This window comes from Culex pipiens, chromosome 2, assembly GCF_016801865.2.
Source record: "Culex pipiens pallens isolate TS chromosome 2, TS_CPP_V2, whole genome shotgun sequence".
Taxonomy (NCBI): Eukaryota; Metazoa; Arthropoda; class Insecta; order Diptera; family Culicidae; genus Culex; species Culex pipiens.
In genome coordinates, this window is record NC_068938.1 from 193,450,132 (window position 1) to 193,467,828 (window position 17,697).

At 39.3% G+C, this 17,697-nt stretch overlaps 1 protein-coding gene across 2 annotated transcripts; it reads right to left on the bottom strand.

The window, feature by feature from the left end:
- Positions 1-4,048: 4,048 nt before the first annotated feature.
- On the bottom strand, positions 4,049-15,996 carry LOC120415185 (major facilitator superfamily domain-containing protein 12-like). Of its 2 annotated transcripts, none has more exons than XM_039576642.2 (5): positions 15,777-15,996; positions 9,361-10,175; positions 8,918-9,243; positions 4,426-4,890; positions 4,049-4,364 (listed from the first exon to the last, which is right to left on the bottom strand). In XM_039576642.2, exons 2-5 carry the CDS (start codon positions 10,126-10,128, stop codon positions 4,199-4,201), a joined length of 1,725 nt encoding a protein of 574 aa, XP_039432576.1. In that variant the 5' UTR covers positions 10,129-10,175; positions 15,777-15,996; the 3' UTR covers positions 4,049-4,198. The 2 variants fall into 2 exon arrangements, with proteins under 2 accessions (XP_039432576.1, XP_052564051.1); XM_052708091.1 differs by having other exon boundaries at positions 15,355-15,996.
- Between the last annotated feature and the right edge of the window lie 1,701 nt (positions 15,997-17,697).

Sequence of the window (17,697 nt, forward strand, 5' to 3'; positions counted from 1 at the left end):
CCTCCCGACCTGTGTTGTTGCAGACAGCAATCGTCAACGTAGTGGACAAGCATGGTCGATTACATCCGTGTCGCACACTCCTGGACTCCGGATCGCAAGCCCACATCCTGTCAGCGGCGATGGCACGTAAGCTCGGACTTCCGCTGACAAAGTGCAACGTAACGGTGATTGGAGCGAATGCAGTAAAAACACCAGCGAGGAAAAGTGTCAGCCTGAACTTTTCTTCTAGGTACGTCGACTTCCGTGATACCATTTCCTGTCTCATCTCGGAGAAGCCAACGGGGATCATTCCGTCCGAAAGGATTAACACGTCCGGATGGAAAATTCCCAACAGACTGCAGCTTGCAGATCCTCAGTTCTTCGAATCCAACGACATCGACCTGGTGATGGCGTCCAACTACATGTGGGATTTGCTGCGGTCGGACAAAGTGAAGCTGCGCAACGGCACCGTAACGCTTCGAGAGACAGATCTGGGTTGGATTGTCACGGGTACCTACGATCCGTGCGACAAGGTGAGTCACTCTATTCTTCATGCAAATGTTATGCGCCTGGATACCCTGGAAGAGATCGTAGAGTCAACACTGCTCTCCGCCGAGAACGAAAAGGTCGATAGTCAAGTACAGACAACCCACCGCTGTAACGAGAACGATCGCTGCGTTCTTCAAATTCCGAGTCCGATCCCGGATACCCGAATTCCTCCGCGCTGTGTTGTTGATCCAGACGCTATTCGCTACAAGGACACGCCTTCCGCAAGAATCGTGCTGCCGTTCGACGGTCCTGCACCGATCCCCGGGCAGAAATTGAGAGCAGCCGCGTACCGGCCGGCTCGCCCACCGATACTCGACAGCGATGGCCACTGGAGAGCCGGTGATCGCATCCAAAAACCAAGCCCACCAGCGAAAACCAAACGCCAACGAAACCTGTCGCATCGTCCAGTTCCTCCGCGACAGATAACGTCGATTCCCGGCCAACTACCTGTAAAACCTTTCAAGCGGCACAAGGTCACAGACGTACGGCCTGGCGTTGGCAACGTACCACGGCAAGCCTTGAAGTTGGCAATTGTCGTCAAATCCTTCTCGGAATCGGAGCAACCAGTCCAGGATCGTCGGTCAGATGAAGCTTCATGGCTTGACGAAGATTCAAGACAGGAAGGATTTTCAGCTTCGCAGCGGGCGGGAGAATGTCCGCCATCGCGTCCGTTTGGTAGGCTCTTCAAGCGTGAGATGAAAAACCACGACAGATGGCAGCACTGGTTGCTGCGATCGGCAAACCCCCCGCCGCCGCTGTCAAACGTCAGCGGCGAAGAAGCAACGGCGACCTGATCGACTGTTTGGCGCGAAGAAAAAGCGCGCGCAAAGAACGACAGAAAGAGGAAGTACAAGAATTTTCATTCCGTTCGCAAGTTTTGAGTTGTCCAGACGTGTAAATAAAAATCGGTCGAGTAGAAGTTTTTAGAGAAAACGTGTGTTTTTATTCCGTCCCAGAACGTGGTATACAGTCCCGCGAAAGCTTAAGTGGAATCGACTTGTTGAGGACAAGCGGCCGCAACAACGAGTCGTACATTTTTTTTGCTACAAGTTGCTTACAACGTTTTTTGCAATTCTGAAAAACGCTTTTTGACTGGAATTTTATGTCAAGCATCCGTGTGTTGAGTAAATTCACCGTTCAAAACTAAAAAATATGGAAAAATGATACTTTTCGATACTAGTGCTGAATAGTTCAACTTTTCAGCACCCATTTCACTGGTATGGAAAGGTATTAATTTTTTTTTTGTTTCACGACGGAATTGCAAAATAGTAGTTTTTGCAATTCCGTCGTGAAACTACTTATTTTTCCTGTCATTCTTGAACGACGAAATAGCCTACTTTTCTGTACCAAAAATAACAGAATCGAATAGCAACACTTTTCAAAATAAATGCTGAAAAGTTCTACTTTTCAGCACTGAAATGAGTGCTGAAAAGTTGAACTTTTCAGCACTTGTTTCGAAAAGTAACACTTTTCAAAATTTTTTTGATTTAAACGATTTATTGACAAAATACATGAAAATTCGACTTAAAATTTCACTCAATGGGTGTTTTTCGAAATTGCAAAAAATGTTGTATGGAACTCGTTGCAAAACTTGATTTTTTCAGCACTCGTCGTATTATCCAACTCGGTGAACCTCGTTGGATAAATGTACGACTCGTGCTGAAAAAATCCTCTTTTTGCAACTTGTTGCATAAACTACTATTATGCAACAAGTTGCAAAAAGAAGATTTTTTCAGCACGAGTCGTACATTTATCCAACGAGGTTCACCGAGTTGGATAAATACGACGAGTGATGAAAAAATCAAGTTTTGCAACAAGTTCCATACAACGTTTTTTGCAATTCCGAAAAACACCCTTTGAACGAAATTATATGACAAATGCCCATGCATTGAGTCAATGAATCGTTTAAATCAAAAAAATGTTGAAAAGTATAACTTTTCCTAACAAGTGCTGAAAAGTTCAACTTTTCAGCATCCATTTCAGTGCTGAAAAGTAGAACTTTTCAGCATTTGTTTTGAAAAGGGTTACTATTCGATTCTGTTATTTTTGGTACAGAAAAGTAGGCTGTTTCGTCGCTCAAGAATGACAGGAAAAGTAAATAGTTTCACGACGGAATTGCAAAATAGTAGTTTATGCAACAAGTTGCAAAAAGAGGATTTTTTCAGCACGAGTCGTGCATTTATCCAACGAGGTTCACCGAGTTGGATAAATACGACGAGTGCTGAAAAAATCAAGTTTTGCAACGAGTTCCATACAACATTTTTTGCAATTTCGAAAAACACCCATTGAGTGAAAATTTAAGTCGAATTTTCATGTATTTTGTCAATAAATCGTTTAAATCAAAAAAAAAATGTTGGAAAGTGTTACTTTTCGAAACAAGTGCTGAAAAGTAAACTCTTAAAAATATGTGCAACGGCCTTAGATATTTTGAAAAAATAAGGATTGCAAAACAACTGAGCAGGTGTAAAATGCATTTTACAACACTCTTTTTAATCAAATCGTCGCCGTCGTGCTAACTTGTCGTACGTGCATTTTGTTAAGAACGCCATTTTGTGCAGCTCACAATGCCTCACCTTTTGACCTTCACAGATCCACAAAATTCGATTTCAATCCTGAGATATTCAATAAAAACCGAAAAAAAACTCCGTGCTTTGTTGTCACTTTTCATATGAGAAGTTTCATTCTTGTCGTGATATCTTAACACAGCGTAAAAATTGATTGCGACAATTGGTCAAAGGAAGTTCAGGTCAGAACGCGTTTGACACAGGTATGAGCTCGACTACCGTTAACATTTGTAATTAGAACTCTGGACTCCAGCAACCAAATTCAACCAAACTTCAGGACGACGTTCACTCCATACAAACTTTGGGGAAAAACCATGCGGCCCTGTTTAAATATTTTTGAAGCATTCAAAGTGCACGTGTTTCTGGGGACCCGAAAGTACATGCTTCCCCTCGAGTTGAGCCTGCGCAGTCATTTTTGTATTTTTTGTAGGTCAGTGTAATCGAGTGAAAACTTTCGTTACACACTTCCATATGCCTACAAACACGCACATTAAATTAAATTTTGTTCAGTTTTTGATTCTGAGTCGATGTGTACACAGTAAAAAATAATGTAAATTTGGAAGCTGAAATTTTGGAAGGTTGAATATTACCTCTTTTATGATGTTATTTTACCTCGATTTAGACAGAAAAAGTGACATTACAGCAGAAAAGTGGTAAAATTACACATTTCCAGATGTACTTTTCTGACATAAAAGATGTACCCCTTCCCAGATGTAATATTACCATGATTTTTTTTCTGTGTATACGTGAATTTGGGTCTATAAATTCTAATTAAAAAAATCATTTTAGAGTGATTTTATATCCTTTGTTCGGTAAAATAACGAAGACAAAACTTTATTAGAATAGTGGAAATTCAAAAAATAACTCTGAAAAAATCCGAGAACGCTGCACGACATCAAATCTTCCCGATCAAAGTCAATATAGAGTGTCATCAAAAATAAAGCCTAACTCTCGCGTAATTTAGAAAATACTTATTGGTATTTAACGACTTCCTTAAACATTACTCTTGCGTGTTAAAATATCATGATCGTGATTAGAATGTTTAAAATCGACACTATGTATCACTTAGTTTTAAAAGAAAATTGCTAATATGTCACTGGCTCCAATCATCGTTGCTGTACTGGCGCCGCCGCTCTCCTCGATCGACGCGTCGTAGATCGCGTGCAGACCAGGGTTGCCAGCGTGAGACAGCCGAGACCGGCGGCCGTCCCGCACGCGTATGCCAGCACACTCCGGTAGTAGTCCGGACAGTCGGCTCGATTCTTACATTTCCTAAAACAAAATTAAGAGTAAGTGACTTGGTATTTTGAACCCTAAAAAATCATGAACTTACATGGACTCAATGATGACTACGACAACGCCGGTGATGAGCTTGTCGGCGAACGTGACCGCGGAGTAGATGAACCCGCCCTGGTCCGCGTGCTTCCCGATCATGTCCGCCGTGATGCACAAGCTGCTGATCATGGTGATGGAACTCCCGGCGCCAAACAGGGACGCAATCACCAGCAGTTCAAAGGTGGTGTACGAACCGTCGCTGGTGCTCAACGCGACCCAAGAGCAAACTCCCAAACTGATGGTGGATCCCACGAAGTAGACCAGACTGTTGCCGACGTATCGGTTGGCGTACTTGAGGATTACGGACGAGACGAACGATGACAGGAAGGACATTAGTGGAATGGTAGCCAGATGTTCCACGCTGGCGTTGTTCTGGACCGGATCAGGCTGGAAGGTGCGCTCGTCCAGCCACAGGGGCATGTACACCAGCGAGGTGGTCATGAAGAGGCGGGAGAAGACGTAACTGGTGGTTTGGAAGAGAAGAAACGAAGTTTTGACAGAATCTTTTGATAGAATTTATAATGCAATATATTGCATCCCTTATACAGATTTTTAAGCGAAGATGGCGATACGAATGGTGCACGCCCGAAATGTTAAAATTACGCAGTGGTACCAACATTACAAAAAAGGTTCGCCATGGCATCTTTGCTTAAAAATCTGAAACCTACTTAAAAAAGTTCTCCGATCGGGCTAAAAATTTTTCTGGGGTTCCTTGGCCAAAATAATAAGACCATATTTTTTGTTTAGCCATTAGGGTGACCTATGCCGTGTTAGGGTGGTCTGAAAAATGGTCATTTTCGTCGATTTTTGCAAAAAACACTTTTTTCAAAAAATGATAACTCCGCACCATTTTAACCGATTTTAGCTATCTTGAGCACAAACGAAATGGTATTAGTTAGGCTTTTAAGGAAAAATAGTTAAAAGTTTCAAATATCTAGCCTAACATTTGAAAAGGTCAAATGAAAACTTAAAATGCTCTTTTGAAGGTCTCGGGACCAAAGAGCCTATATCTGAAAATATTTTTATCAGATTCCTCGGAAAATTTTACATAACATATCAAAAAATGGTAAAGTTATGTTTTCAATATTCCGAGATACGATATTTTGAAAATAAAAACTGGGTTTTTCGACGCGCCGCGCGCAAAAACGGGATAATGACGATAACGGCAAAAAATCGACTTTTTTCACTAAAACTGCGATAACTTCAAAATAGCATTTTGAGTTTTCATTCGACCTTTTCAAATGTTTGGCTAGATATTTGAAACTTTTAACTATTTTTCCTTAAAAGCCAATCTAATTACCCTTTCGTTTGCGCTCAAGACAGCTAAAATCGGTTAAAATGGTGCGGAGTTATGATTTTTTGAAAAATCGACGCCAACATTTCAAAAACGCATCATGTACAAACCATGCGTTTCAAGAAAAACGCATTTGAATTTTGAGCATCATTTTTCAATTCCCATTTTAATATAAAAGCAAAAGAGGATGTTCTAATGATAAAAATCGATGAAAAACGTTGCTTTTATTGATACTTGATCATCCATATTCAATATCACACTTTGTTATGATTCGTTTTTCTTCGCCGAATTTACATGGCGCCTTTTGCCAGTGGAGAGGAAGTTTTGTTATGATTTGCTTTTCGTCGGCAAATGTCGGCCAAGGGCTGCAAGATTCCAAGTATCCACAGTGCAATAAATAAAGTTCCCAGTCCTGCTAGTTTGAACTATGTTTTAATGCTTTTGGATACTAGGGATGCCCAGGTGCAGGACATCCTGGAAGGAGCGGAACTGACTGTATCGGCAGTCCTGTTCGCGACTATCGTAATCAGGGAAGCGATCCGCCAATTGTTGGTTGTTAGTAATTTCTGGTTATGAGAGTTTGAACAGTATAGCTCTGGTCCTGCACCAGTTCCCTATCCTCATGCCTCCCCGTATGTTAGATGATGACTTGAACATCTGTCTAGCTGGCGGTTGATGATGTCCATGTTTCGAATCGTGGTGATTACCCTGTCTTGTCACATGTATTTACGTAACTGACGTATAGGCGAGTGACAAGGTAGCACTATCATGACGAAGTATGATTGCGTGGACGGCCATCACTAGGGAGTTCCGTAGTGATTTTTCAATGGAGTGTAGCCTTGGGTGTGAGCAGGCAGCCTATTCCAGTCACATTCAAAGTGAACTGTTTGTTTGCAACAGGAGTTGCGCCCTTTTGGGAAGTTACTCCGGAATTTAACGATCCTTAGGGAGGATTCTCCAGGACAATCATATTGAAATAGCCGAATGAGGAGGGCACGGAACAACGCAGTTGGTTTGGGTGCATACCTAAATTAGCTGTGTTGTTTTGGGTGGGATTGGGTTATTCGTGAGTAAGAAGATCATGTATCAATGCATCTTTTTTTTTTGTCTTCATTTTCATGTCATGCCTGGGCCTACGACTGGAGGACGGTCGCACCAGGACAACCGAATCAAGGCGTCTCCGGTGTGATATCTATCACATTGGAAACAACAGCAACAACAACAACCTGATGGCACTCAGGTTCGGGGAAGTATTTGTATCGTTATTTTATAGTTTTTATATTTTATTAACATCCCTTTCTTTGCAGAGCATGGACAACAATAACAAAGCGGCAATGTGGGAAAGGGAAGTCATTTGTGATTGTAGAAGGTATTGTTTTGATTCACAGCATGTTGAACGAACTGTTGTGGATGTACCTAGAACATCGCAGCACGGGGTTTTTTTTCTGCACATTTCCAACAACAGTACTTGTTCGGTAACTGGGCTGAGAATGTAGCACAGTTACCGAATGTTGCTCGCAAACTGGGCTGAACGAAAAATGATGAGGGGACCGATGCATAACATTTTCTCTACAAATGTAAAATGATGGTTGCTTAAATTTCTTTCAGAGCTCATCTTTAATTTTGACTTAACATTTAATTAAAACTTAAATATGATTTCTAATTTGCTGAACATGCTTTTGCATCCACTGGCCCCTCATCATTCCGGTTTGTTTGGTTATTTTACGTTTTTCTGCTTTTTAAGTGGGCTACAGCCCAAGTAGTCCAGTCAAACAAGCTCAGTTATCGAACAAGTACTGTACTTTAATTTTGCTTCACTCATCTTTCTACTCTTCTGCTCTCATTTCCCAATAAATACTGAAACGTGTTTTCCCTAACAAAAACAGTTTCCCTTAATATGCGAACGATTTTAACTTCTGTTTATCATTGATCTTTCCTTTACCCATTTTCTTATTTATTAAAATGTAATTTTCATCGGCTCCTACTATTCTTTCCTTCAAACTACAATTATTCTTTCAGTATCGAACTTTATGTAGTTTGCTTTCCTTTATTGTATATTGTTTAAATCTACGCCCTTTTCTTCAAACAAGTATGGTTCGAGTCCTTACTTAATATATTGAATGATCACACACATAAAATTATTGTACTTTTGGTAAACTTTTGAATAATATGCTTAGGTCCAAAACATTGTAACAAAACACCGTGACAGAAGAAATAGCAACAGATTAACACGATTCAACATTAGGGAAGATTTCAAGAGAAAACAGTACACAGTAGAATAACAACTAGTTTTTGAATTCAAACTAAAAATAAAACAGTACTTGCTTTAATGAAAATTGATAGGCACACTATAGATGGTTAGGCGCTTATACTTACATCAAACCCTACGTAATGTACCACCCCCGGCCGAGTTAAAATGCGTAACCGGAAAAGAAGGTGTGCATGCCTGGCACGAACACTCAAAAGCGTGTTCTAGCGTGTTGCTCGTACTGACTCAGAGCAAGGGTGAGATGTAGGTGTAAGGGCAGTGCGTGTTCGTCGGGAACCTGGTGCATAAGATCGGTCAAGGCCCGTTCTTACACTGAAAATTGCGAATTGCGAATTGCGATTTGCTTTTCGTCGGCAAATGTACATGGCGTCTTTTTCATGATGCTTTTTTTTCTCGTCACGAGGTTCATGTAGTCTTTTATTTGACAGGTTGACAGGGCTATATAAACAGGCACTGCTGGTGCCAGAGATTTTGTTTATGTTACTTTATTTAAAATCATTATTAAACTGACTTTACTGAAGTAACTTTTGCTCAATTTTGGTGGAGAGGTAGCTTATTAGGAGTACTTACAGAATATGAAATAACACAGAAAGTGTCAAAATGTACATGATGCCTTTTGAAATATTGCCGTCGAAATGTGGTTTTTGCAAAAAACGACGAAAATGGCAATTTTTCGGACCACCCTAACATGGCGTAGGTCACCCTAATGGCCAAACAAAAAAATACGGGTCTAATTATTTTGGCCCCAGAAAAATTTTGAGCCCGATCGGAGAACTTTTTTTTCGAATCATGCTGTTTTCGTGGGGAATTGCTGTATTTTGATGAAATTTCATTTCAGCCCATAAGCTTTTCTATTTTAACCCATCAACCATTTGACATTTTAGTCAAAACATAAAAAAAATAGAGACAAAAACATTCCATACTCACAGCAACGCATTCTGGTACAGCAGTGGTGACTTGAAGAAGTTTTTCTTGGGCTTCCTCAGCACGACCTCGTCGTCGGCCGGCTTGACCGTCCCCCCATTGGCCACCGTCTGCTGCGAAGTTCCACCCGTCTGCTCAGCTTGTAGCAAAGCTTGCTTCTCCGGGTCCCGCGGCTGCTCCCTCCTGCCTGTGCCACTTCCGGGCCCCGCCTTGATCACATTATGCTGCAACGCGGCATGTCGCCGATGCTCGTAGCCGCTGAACGAGAGCGAAAAGTTGAACAGCACCGACATGGACACCCCGACCAGCGTCAGAATTAACGAGATATCCTGGAAAGAGAAAAAAAGTGAGCGTAATTTGAGTCTCCTCAAGTCCAGTCAGGTGTGGCCGAAACAAGCCTTAAAAATGCGTTTTGTACACATTATTGCCGGGGGGGAGAAACTCACACGAAATCGATAGGCATCGTTGGCACCGATTTGGTTGTCCGAGCTGGTTCGAAGAACCGCCCAGGTCACGAGGTAAACGACCACGTTGGACACGATCGACACCGAATACCGAACCGCTGTCAAATCGGACCGATCCTTCTGCGATCGCGACAACTCGGGGATCATGGCCAGATGGGTGATCTGCACGATTGGCCAGCCAAACTGGAACAGCAGAATCACCACGGTGAAGTACACGATCTCCCACCAGTGCGGAGCCACGTCGCACCACGGACACAACGAGAAGATCATCGGGAAGGTCAGGAACACCAGAAACGTCCCCGCCGCGTGCCATTGCCTCTTCGTCCCGTACTTATCGGTCAAAAACCCCACGATCGGAGTGGCGACCGCGTCGCCAACCTGGCCCAGCATGACCAGGGCACCGGCTTCCGCAGCCGGCATTCCCAAAGCACCCTGCATGAACAGCAACGTGTAGCTGAACCACACCCCGGCGCACAGATCGTTGTACACGTGGCCCAACCCGTAACCGAGCTTCTCCATCACTTTGAGCGTCGAGCGACGATCACCGCCCATTGTGGATGATCCGCCTGGTTCGCCTGGGGGAACGCCTCCGTTGGGGGCGGTTGACGTGGGTGTCGCTGTGGTTATTTCGTCTATTGCTCCGTAAGTACTACTGTTGTGGCGGTGGTTTGGACTGGCACTACCATTCTGGAGGGGTTGCTGCTGTTGTGTTGGATTTCTACTATCGTTAAGAGTGGATTTTTCTGACATTTTTGGAGGTTACACACGGTGAGATGTGTAAAGGTTGGGAACGAGTCCTGGAATTGGTGAAAAAACCCTAAATTAATTAATTGCTATCAATTTCATCATTTGATCATCTAATTTACGAATAATAAAAAAAAATAATCATCTCAAACTCTCGATTTAAACCAAGAAACCCGTAATTACCCAATTTGATTCCTTGTAGTCGTCTAAATTGTTTTTGCCTTCCTCACTTCAATGAGAAAAGGCTATAAAATCACTTGAAAAATGAACTACTTAATTCGACCTCTTAAACAGGAATGCCAGATACACAGATTTGTCTGTGTTTCACAGACTTTTGAGCTTGTGTCAGACATTTTTTTAGGTGCACAGACTTTAAAAAAACTTTATTAAATTAATATTTTGTAATCTTTTTTGTCGAAACTTATTTTGTTAGTCTTCAAATGCTTAAAAACGCAATTTCGGATGGATTTCTATGACTATAAATTGATATATTTGAATTTTAGACAAATGCACAGACAAACACAGACTTTTTTACAGACATTAAAAAAAAACCACGTGGCATCCCTGCTCGTAAACCCACCTTCGCGAATACCTATCGACTCAGAATCAAATTCTGAACAAATGTCTGTGCGTGTGTATGTCTGTAAGTCCGTGCACCGAAAAATATGCACACGATTATCTCCAGACTGGCTTAACCGATTTGAACCGTTTTGGTCTCATTCGATCCGTCTTGAGGTCCCACAAGACCCTAGTTAATATTATAAAGTTTAGAAAAGTACTTCAAAAGTCATGCTTAAAAAACGATTTTAGGGTGGTTTTTGTAAGGAAACCCGATATGCTATACATTTTAAGAAAGGTATTTAAAAGACCTTTCCAACGAGCCATAAACGTTGAAGATCTGACAACCCTATCAAAAGTTATAATCACTTAAGTGTTATTTATACACTTTTTAGAGGCCGGATCTCACATATTTTGATGAAAACGTTGTCCGGATCTACCATGCGACCTATCGTTGGATGGGTAATCAAGAGATCTTTCCAAAGAGTCCAAAAGATTGAAAATCTGACAACCCTATCAAAAGTTATAAGTACTTTAGTGTTTTTAATACACTTTTTTTGAGGCCGGATCTCAGATATTTTGATAAAAATGTGTTATTTATACACTTTTTTGAGGCTGTGTAATGTATTCACTTTATGAATGGAAGGCACCAACCACCTAAAGGTGGATTAAGTAACGTTTTTACCATAACTTTTAAGCAACTAAATGAAACTTTACAATTTTCAATACCAAGCTGTGGGACCCGAAACTGGACCGAGTAGACCACATCCGGAAAAAATCGGTCAGCCAAAGCCGAGAAAATCAAGTGCATATTTTTGATAAACATCCCACACACATTCTGAGTCGATAAGTATAACCCTCTACAACCGCATCTAGATGGGCTTTGATCTAAAAAATCGCCAAAAATCCATTTTTGAACCAATATTTGATGTTTGAAAAGCTTTGGAAAGAAGAACTCATTAAATTTAAGAAAATTTTATGTTTGGAAGTTTCACTTGTTTTATGTGAATTTGCCAATGTTTTCAAAAAAGTCATTTTTTTTCTGGGGTCAGCTTTGGCTGTGTTTTTCACCAACATTTCCTGTATGTTTTGTAAAAATAAGTATGCAGTAATTTTTCTAATGGCCCAGACTATGTCTCTGCGCATTTATCTACCATTCAAATGACGAATGTATGACAAATGGTCGAAAGACATAAGGTCGAATGCCAAGGGTCGAATGGACAAATGGTCGAAAGTGGACAAATGGTCGATTGGACAAATGGTCGAATGGACAAAAGATCAAATTAAAAAAAAAAACATTTTACAAACCAAAACTTTTGATGTGAGTCCAAATACACCAATATTGAAAAGCAGCTATGGAAAGGTGATTTGAACGTTTTTCTTTAATTTCACTTCTATATTCTTAAAAATTTAGAGGTCTTCTGAATAAAAACTTGCCCCCGGATTGTTGGAGGCTTTTTGAAAAAAGGGGCGGGAGGGGGTTTATCTTGAAAAATATAAATAAATACGATCGATTGTTTAAAATATACAGCTATATTTTTGAAGTCAGATTTTTCTTAGGATCTATGGTGACCATGAAAGATAGATTAAAAAGAATAGAAAACTTGGAACAATATTTAAGAAGCAAAACTTTTACAATTTTCGAAACAATTAAATTTGATTTTTTTTTTTTTTTGAAGAACTGCTCTGCCCCTGATCGCATAAATGTCCCATATGCATTTTCATCGTTTTTGAGTTATTGGTGCAGTTTGGTTCAAAATCGTGTGTTCTTTCAGAAAAGCCTGCAACATCCAGTAGGGGAAATAAACCCATTTTAAGCCTAATAAGCGGTCTTGTTTGAATGATGTATGATAATCTGGAGTGTTCCTTGAAATTCAGTAAAACCAAGTACACCAACGAGTAGAGCAACTTTTAGAGAACATTTCTGTTTATTTTCACTTTTATTAAAAGTTATGCTATTTCTTTTACAAGCATTTTAAAAAAATATTTCAAAAACGCATTCTAATCAGTCGTGTGCATTGGGCCACGCCCATTTTTCTATTTTCAGCTTAGTTCTTTTTTTCTTCCAACGTTCGTTTGGGTCTGCTTCGTGCTGCCAAAATTGATGAAATTTTGAGCGAACACTCACGAAAAGTAGCATTTATAGAGAAAGTTTCCTGGCAACACCACAAGCGCTGCTGGTGGTGTTGGTGGCCACCCTTTGTTCTTTATTTGCCTTTGCCTCTCGCTCGGTTTTCTTCAGGCTTCGCTTGGAATGGGTCATCAAGATTGAAACGTCAAAAGACTTGGCGCGTTTGTCTTTTTGATGGCGCTTGCTAATTATTTACATGTTTCGGGATTATTTTTCAAGTGAGTAACTAAGTAACGGTCAAAAGAACATGTTGCCGGTAGTTGGAAGCAATTTTATATCTTAAGCGCTTTGAAATCGTTAGCGCAAGTGAAAGGATATTGATGGCGACTTTCGTTAAGCAGTTAACCTCTGATCTTGCGTGTGGATGTGTGTGCCACCAAAATGATGAGAAATGGTCTCGCAAAATAGAAATTATGATCAAAAGTGCATTAAATTTGATTTTTTTGGCCAGTAAGTGGCATACATTTGCGTGCTTACTCGAGGCGGTGCTGTTGCTGGTAAGTTTACAGCCTAAATAGTATTTTTGGAGCTTTAATCGAGCATCAAACTCTCCATATGACGAAGATAGGTGTTTGATTAGAAAGGGTATATTTCCCCTACTTTGTTCTAGAAATCAGGAGGAAATCTTGTTTTTTCGCGAAAACTTAACACGTAGCCTTATGTATGGGACAAACTTCAAATGCGTTTTTCTCAGCTTGGTGTTTTTAAAATATGGGACATTTATGCGAACTTGGGCAGTGCTCATGTTTGAAAGGATGGAAAAACTCACAAAAATATTTTGAAAATCAAGAATAGGTTGTTTAGTTTAAAAAAAAAACTTAACAAATATTTTAAAAGTCGACCTTTTTTAAAAGAACTGCTCATGTTTGAAAGCATGGAAAAACTCGCAAAAAAAATTTGACGGTCAAGAAAAGGTTTTAAAAATATAGGTATATTTTAGAAGTTGAACTTTTTTTTGAAGAACTGAAAAAAATATTTTAACAGTCAAGAATAGGTTAATTTTAAAAATAAAAATAAACTTTCAAAATATTTTAGAAGTCGAACTTTTTTTTTGGAAATACTGCTCATGTTTGAAAGAATGGAAATCTTCTCAAAAAATGGTTTGGAAGTTATTCTGCTTATTTAAAAAAAAAAAAGATCATTACTAAATGGATGGATAAACCAAGGATAAACTCACTGATAAAAATCAGATTTGTTTGTAAGAAAATATTTTTTTCAAGAATTTGTTAGAAGTTTATAATTATAATTATTTGTTTCATTTTTTCACATTCGACCTTTTGTCCTTTCGACGTTTTGTCCACTTTCGACCTTTTGTCCATTCGAGCTTGTGTCTTTCGACCTTTTGGCATTCGACCTTTTGTCCATTCGACCTTATGTCTTTCGATCTTTTGTCGCACATCCGAAAAAAAACTAATAAGGTAAAAGATATGAGGTAGTAGAATAAGCCTAATACTATTAAAAAAAAAAACAAACATAAACTGAACCTGATAAATGGAAATAAAAATCAGAAAAAATAAACAAGAAAAACCAAAAACGAGGGAAGTAAAGTTTTAAGTAGAACAAAAGTTGCTCAGGGTTAAATAAAGGGTGGTCTATTGATTCAAATTAAAAAGTTAATTTTTCAAGTGATTTTATAGCCTCTCCTCAGTAAGAAAGGTATAAAAGGATGTAGGAACATTAGGGTGCCCAGAAAAAATGACCCACTGCTCCACAAGCGGAAAACGGGGTTTTGAGTTATTTTAAGAATCTGTCTAAATTTTGAGCGAAATTGGTTGAGATTAACCCATTGATACCCGAGCCTGAAGAAGGTGAAAAAATGTTTTTCATGCAAAATTTATTAAATTGGGATTTTTTTCATAAATTCATTGATGATTTGCATTTTTTCATAGTAGCACAACTGTATACATGTTTAAGGCATTTTGTGATACTTTACGCCTAATTTTTGAAAATCAGACTTGATATTCGAAATTTAAAAGACCTCGATCAGAGCCGAGTTACAAAACTTTTAATATGATTTGTACCAGTCTTATTCTTTGTATTCAAAACAGGGGAAATTCTCATATGTTTGGCAGGTTAAGGATTCGGCCCTATTTCCATCCAAATTGGCTGTTTTTCAAGAATGTTGACTTCTTACTTAGCAATTGTTTACATGATTCTAGTTTAAAAAAATCTTTGAGAAGCATCTTAAAAAAAACATGCTTTTCCCTATATTATTGAGATTACATAATCAAAATTATACTGTCTCGTAGATACCCTTGGTATTCATTATGTAGACAAGACATCAAGCAACAGTCACTTCCCTTTCTCAATCACATTATGCTGCTTATGCTTTCGTACATAACAGCGCGTGAATGACCCGTTGTAAGCAATTTGCTGCTATACCTAAGCTACGCACCAATGTCAACCTAGGTGTCAACCTAGGTTTACGCGACCTTATCTCAGGTGTTCAAACACCATCATTCGTCATCGTATTGACGAATCTGTTTGCACTAAACCATCGAGACTCCAATTAGCACCCATAGGTTACAGCCAAAATTTCGTACCTTTTCCAGATTTCAACCCGTCGATAGTTCCGCACACTGTTAATTACACTATGACTAAACCATGTTGACTCTTATATCCAATTGGGAATGTGGTGCCAACCAGCTGTTTCTGGTTTGCCACGTTTGTTTGCAAAATACCGATTAGCAGGCACCCCACTTTGCCACTTCTGGTCACCATTAAGCCTTCTCTGACAATACTGATTGTCTCGAGATGTGTGTCATCAGTCCAGATCACCACCTCTCTTTGTGCTCTACTATTCCCACTGTTTTTGTTATCTTCCTTCAGCTTAGCCCCAATAATGCTGTATTCGATTGATAGTGTTCTTCTAACTATTTGCGACGTTGTTTTGATTTTCAATTGATGCGTTTTGCGTATGTAAACCCGAGCACGGAATTTCCACAAAAAAAAACGTCAAACTCACTGTGTATATTCGTTATCACTGGTTATATATCTCAGCACGAACCACCCATCTTGATTCATCCACTTGGGGGTTGCTTTGGATACGCAGAAGCTTCCCCTTTTCTGCACCAGTATTAGTGTATCCACCGTGTGCTGGCACAACTACGTCTCAAACGCTCTAGAAAGCTGCGGAACCGAACTTGTACGACTCGTCGACGCGAACGCTGGATCTCGACTGAAGGCAGCAGTTGAATTGCTGTTGTGGGGAAAGGCATGAACTCACTTGTATAACTTCCCGCCCACCCCCACCTTCACAATTGTGGGCTTGCACGTGGAACAACCGCTGAATGAACCCAACCCAACACGAAACACCTTAGTATGCCTTGGAGACGTTACGGTGAGTTTTGGGTTTTGGGCTCTGTCTGGTAACTTGATATTGAAGTCAAATAATGTGTGGTGCATCCAAGTTGGCTGAGTGCATTGTGTGGAACTGGTACTGGGTTTGTTTGTAACAAAATGAGAATTGTTGTAGTTTTGAGTATTTAATTGTTTGCTCAATGTAAGCAACGCATTTGCATGTGACCATTTTTCTCTTCTATCGCACCAGAAAATGTTTGAACTAAATAAAATACATTTTGAAGATCAAAAAATTGTTGTAAAATTTATAGGATAAATAACAGTATTCCAAAGATTATAAGACATATCAAATTTTGGAATTTTTGACAATTATAAAATATTGTTGTCATCGACAGTTTTTGAAAAAAATAAATTATTTTCGTGAAATGACTAATTTTTTAGTTTGAAAATTCTTTTAAAAAAAAATTGAATGAATTCGATTCATTGGTTCAACATTAGGAGGCCTTTTTTATGATCAAAGAAACCAATTTGCAATATTTGTTCGTCCGTTGAAGTCTTCAAACAAATTTAGCAACAATCCAAAATTCTGTATCCTTGATAAGGATTTTCTCATCAAATTAGTGTCTGCGGAAAAGTTGTCGCTCCGACTTGATTTTATAGAAAGTTTGTGAGTTTTTTTTTTATTTACATATGTGGGTATTTTTCTTCAAACTCATGTTTATACATCAACATTTTTGAAATTGTCCACTCAACAACTTTGTAGGGTATTGATAAGGCTGGTACAAATTTTCTTTAAAGTTTTTGTTACCCAAATTTTTTTCAAAAAAAAAAAAAAATGAAACTTCAAAATGTCAATGAAATTTTGAAATAGTAGTTTATGCAACAAGTTGCAAAAAGAGGATTTTTTCAGCACGAGTCGTACATTTATCCAACGAGGTTCACCGAGTTGGATAAATACGACGAGTGCTGAAAAAATCAAGTTTTGCAACGAGTTCCATACAACATTTTTTTAGCAATTTCGAAAAACACCCATTGAGTGAAATTTTAAGTCGAAATTTCATGTATTTTGTCAATAAATCGTTTAAATCGAAAAATGTTGAAAAGTGTTACTTTTCGAAACAAGTGCTGAAAAGTTCAACTTTTCAGCACCCATTTCAGTGCTGAAAAGTAGAACTTTTCAGCATTTATTTTGAAAAGTGTTGCTATTCGATTCTGTTATTTTTGGTACAGAAAAGTAGGCTATTTCGTCGTTCAAGAATGACAGGAAAAGTAAGTAGTTTCACGACGGAATTGCAAAAATGATATTTTTAATGTAAAAATAACGAAAAAGCAGAGAGTTTAACAACTTATTTTTTTAATATTTTGATAAAAAAATCTTTTTTCGGAATTTTTGAATACGCCAGAAGTTGTTAATGGGTAATTCTCCGCCAACTCACACAGCAGTTGCCCCGACCCCTCTTCGATTTGCGTGAAACTTTGTTCCAGGGGTAACTTTTGTCCCTGATCACGAATCCGAGGTCCGTTTTTGATATCTCGTGACGGAGGGGTGTTTTTCAATAATTTGCAGCCTGAAATGGTGATGAGAT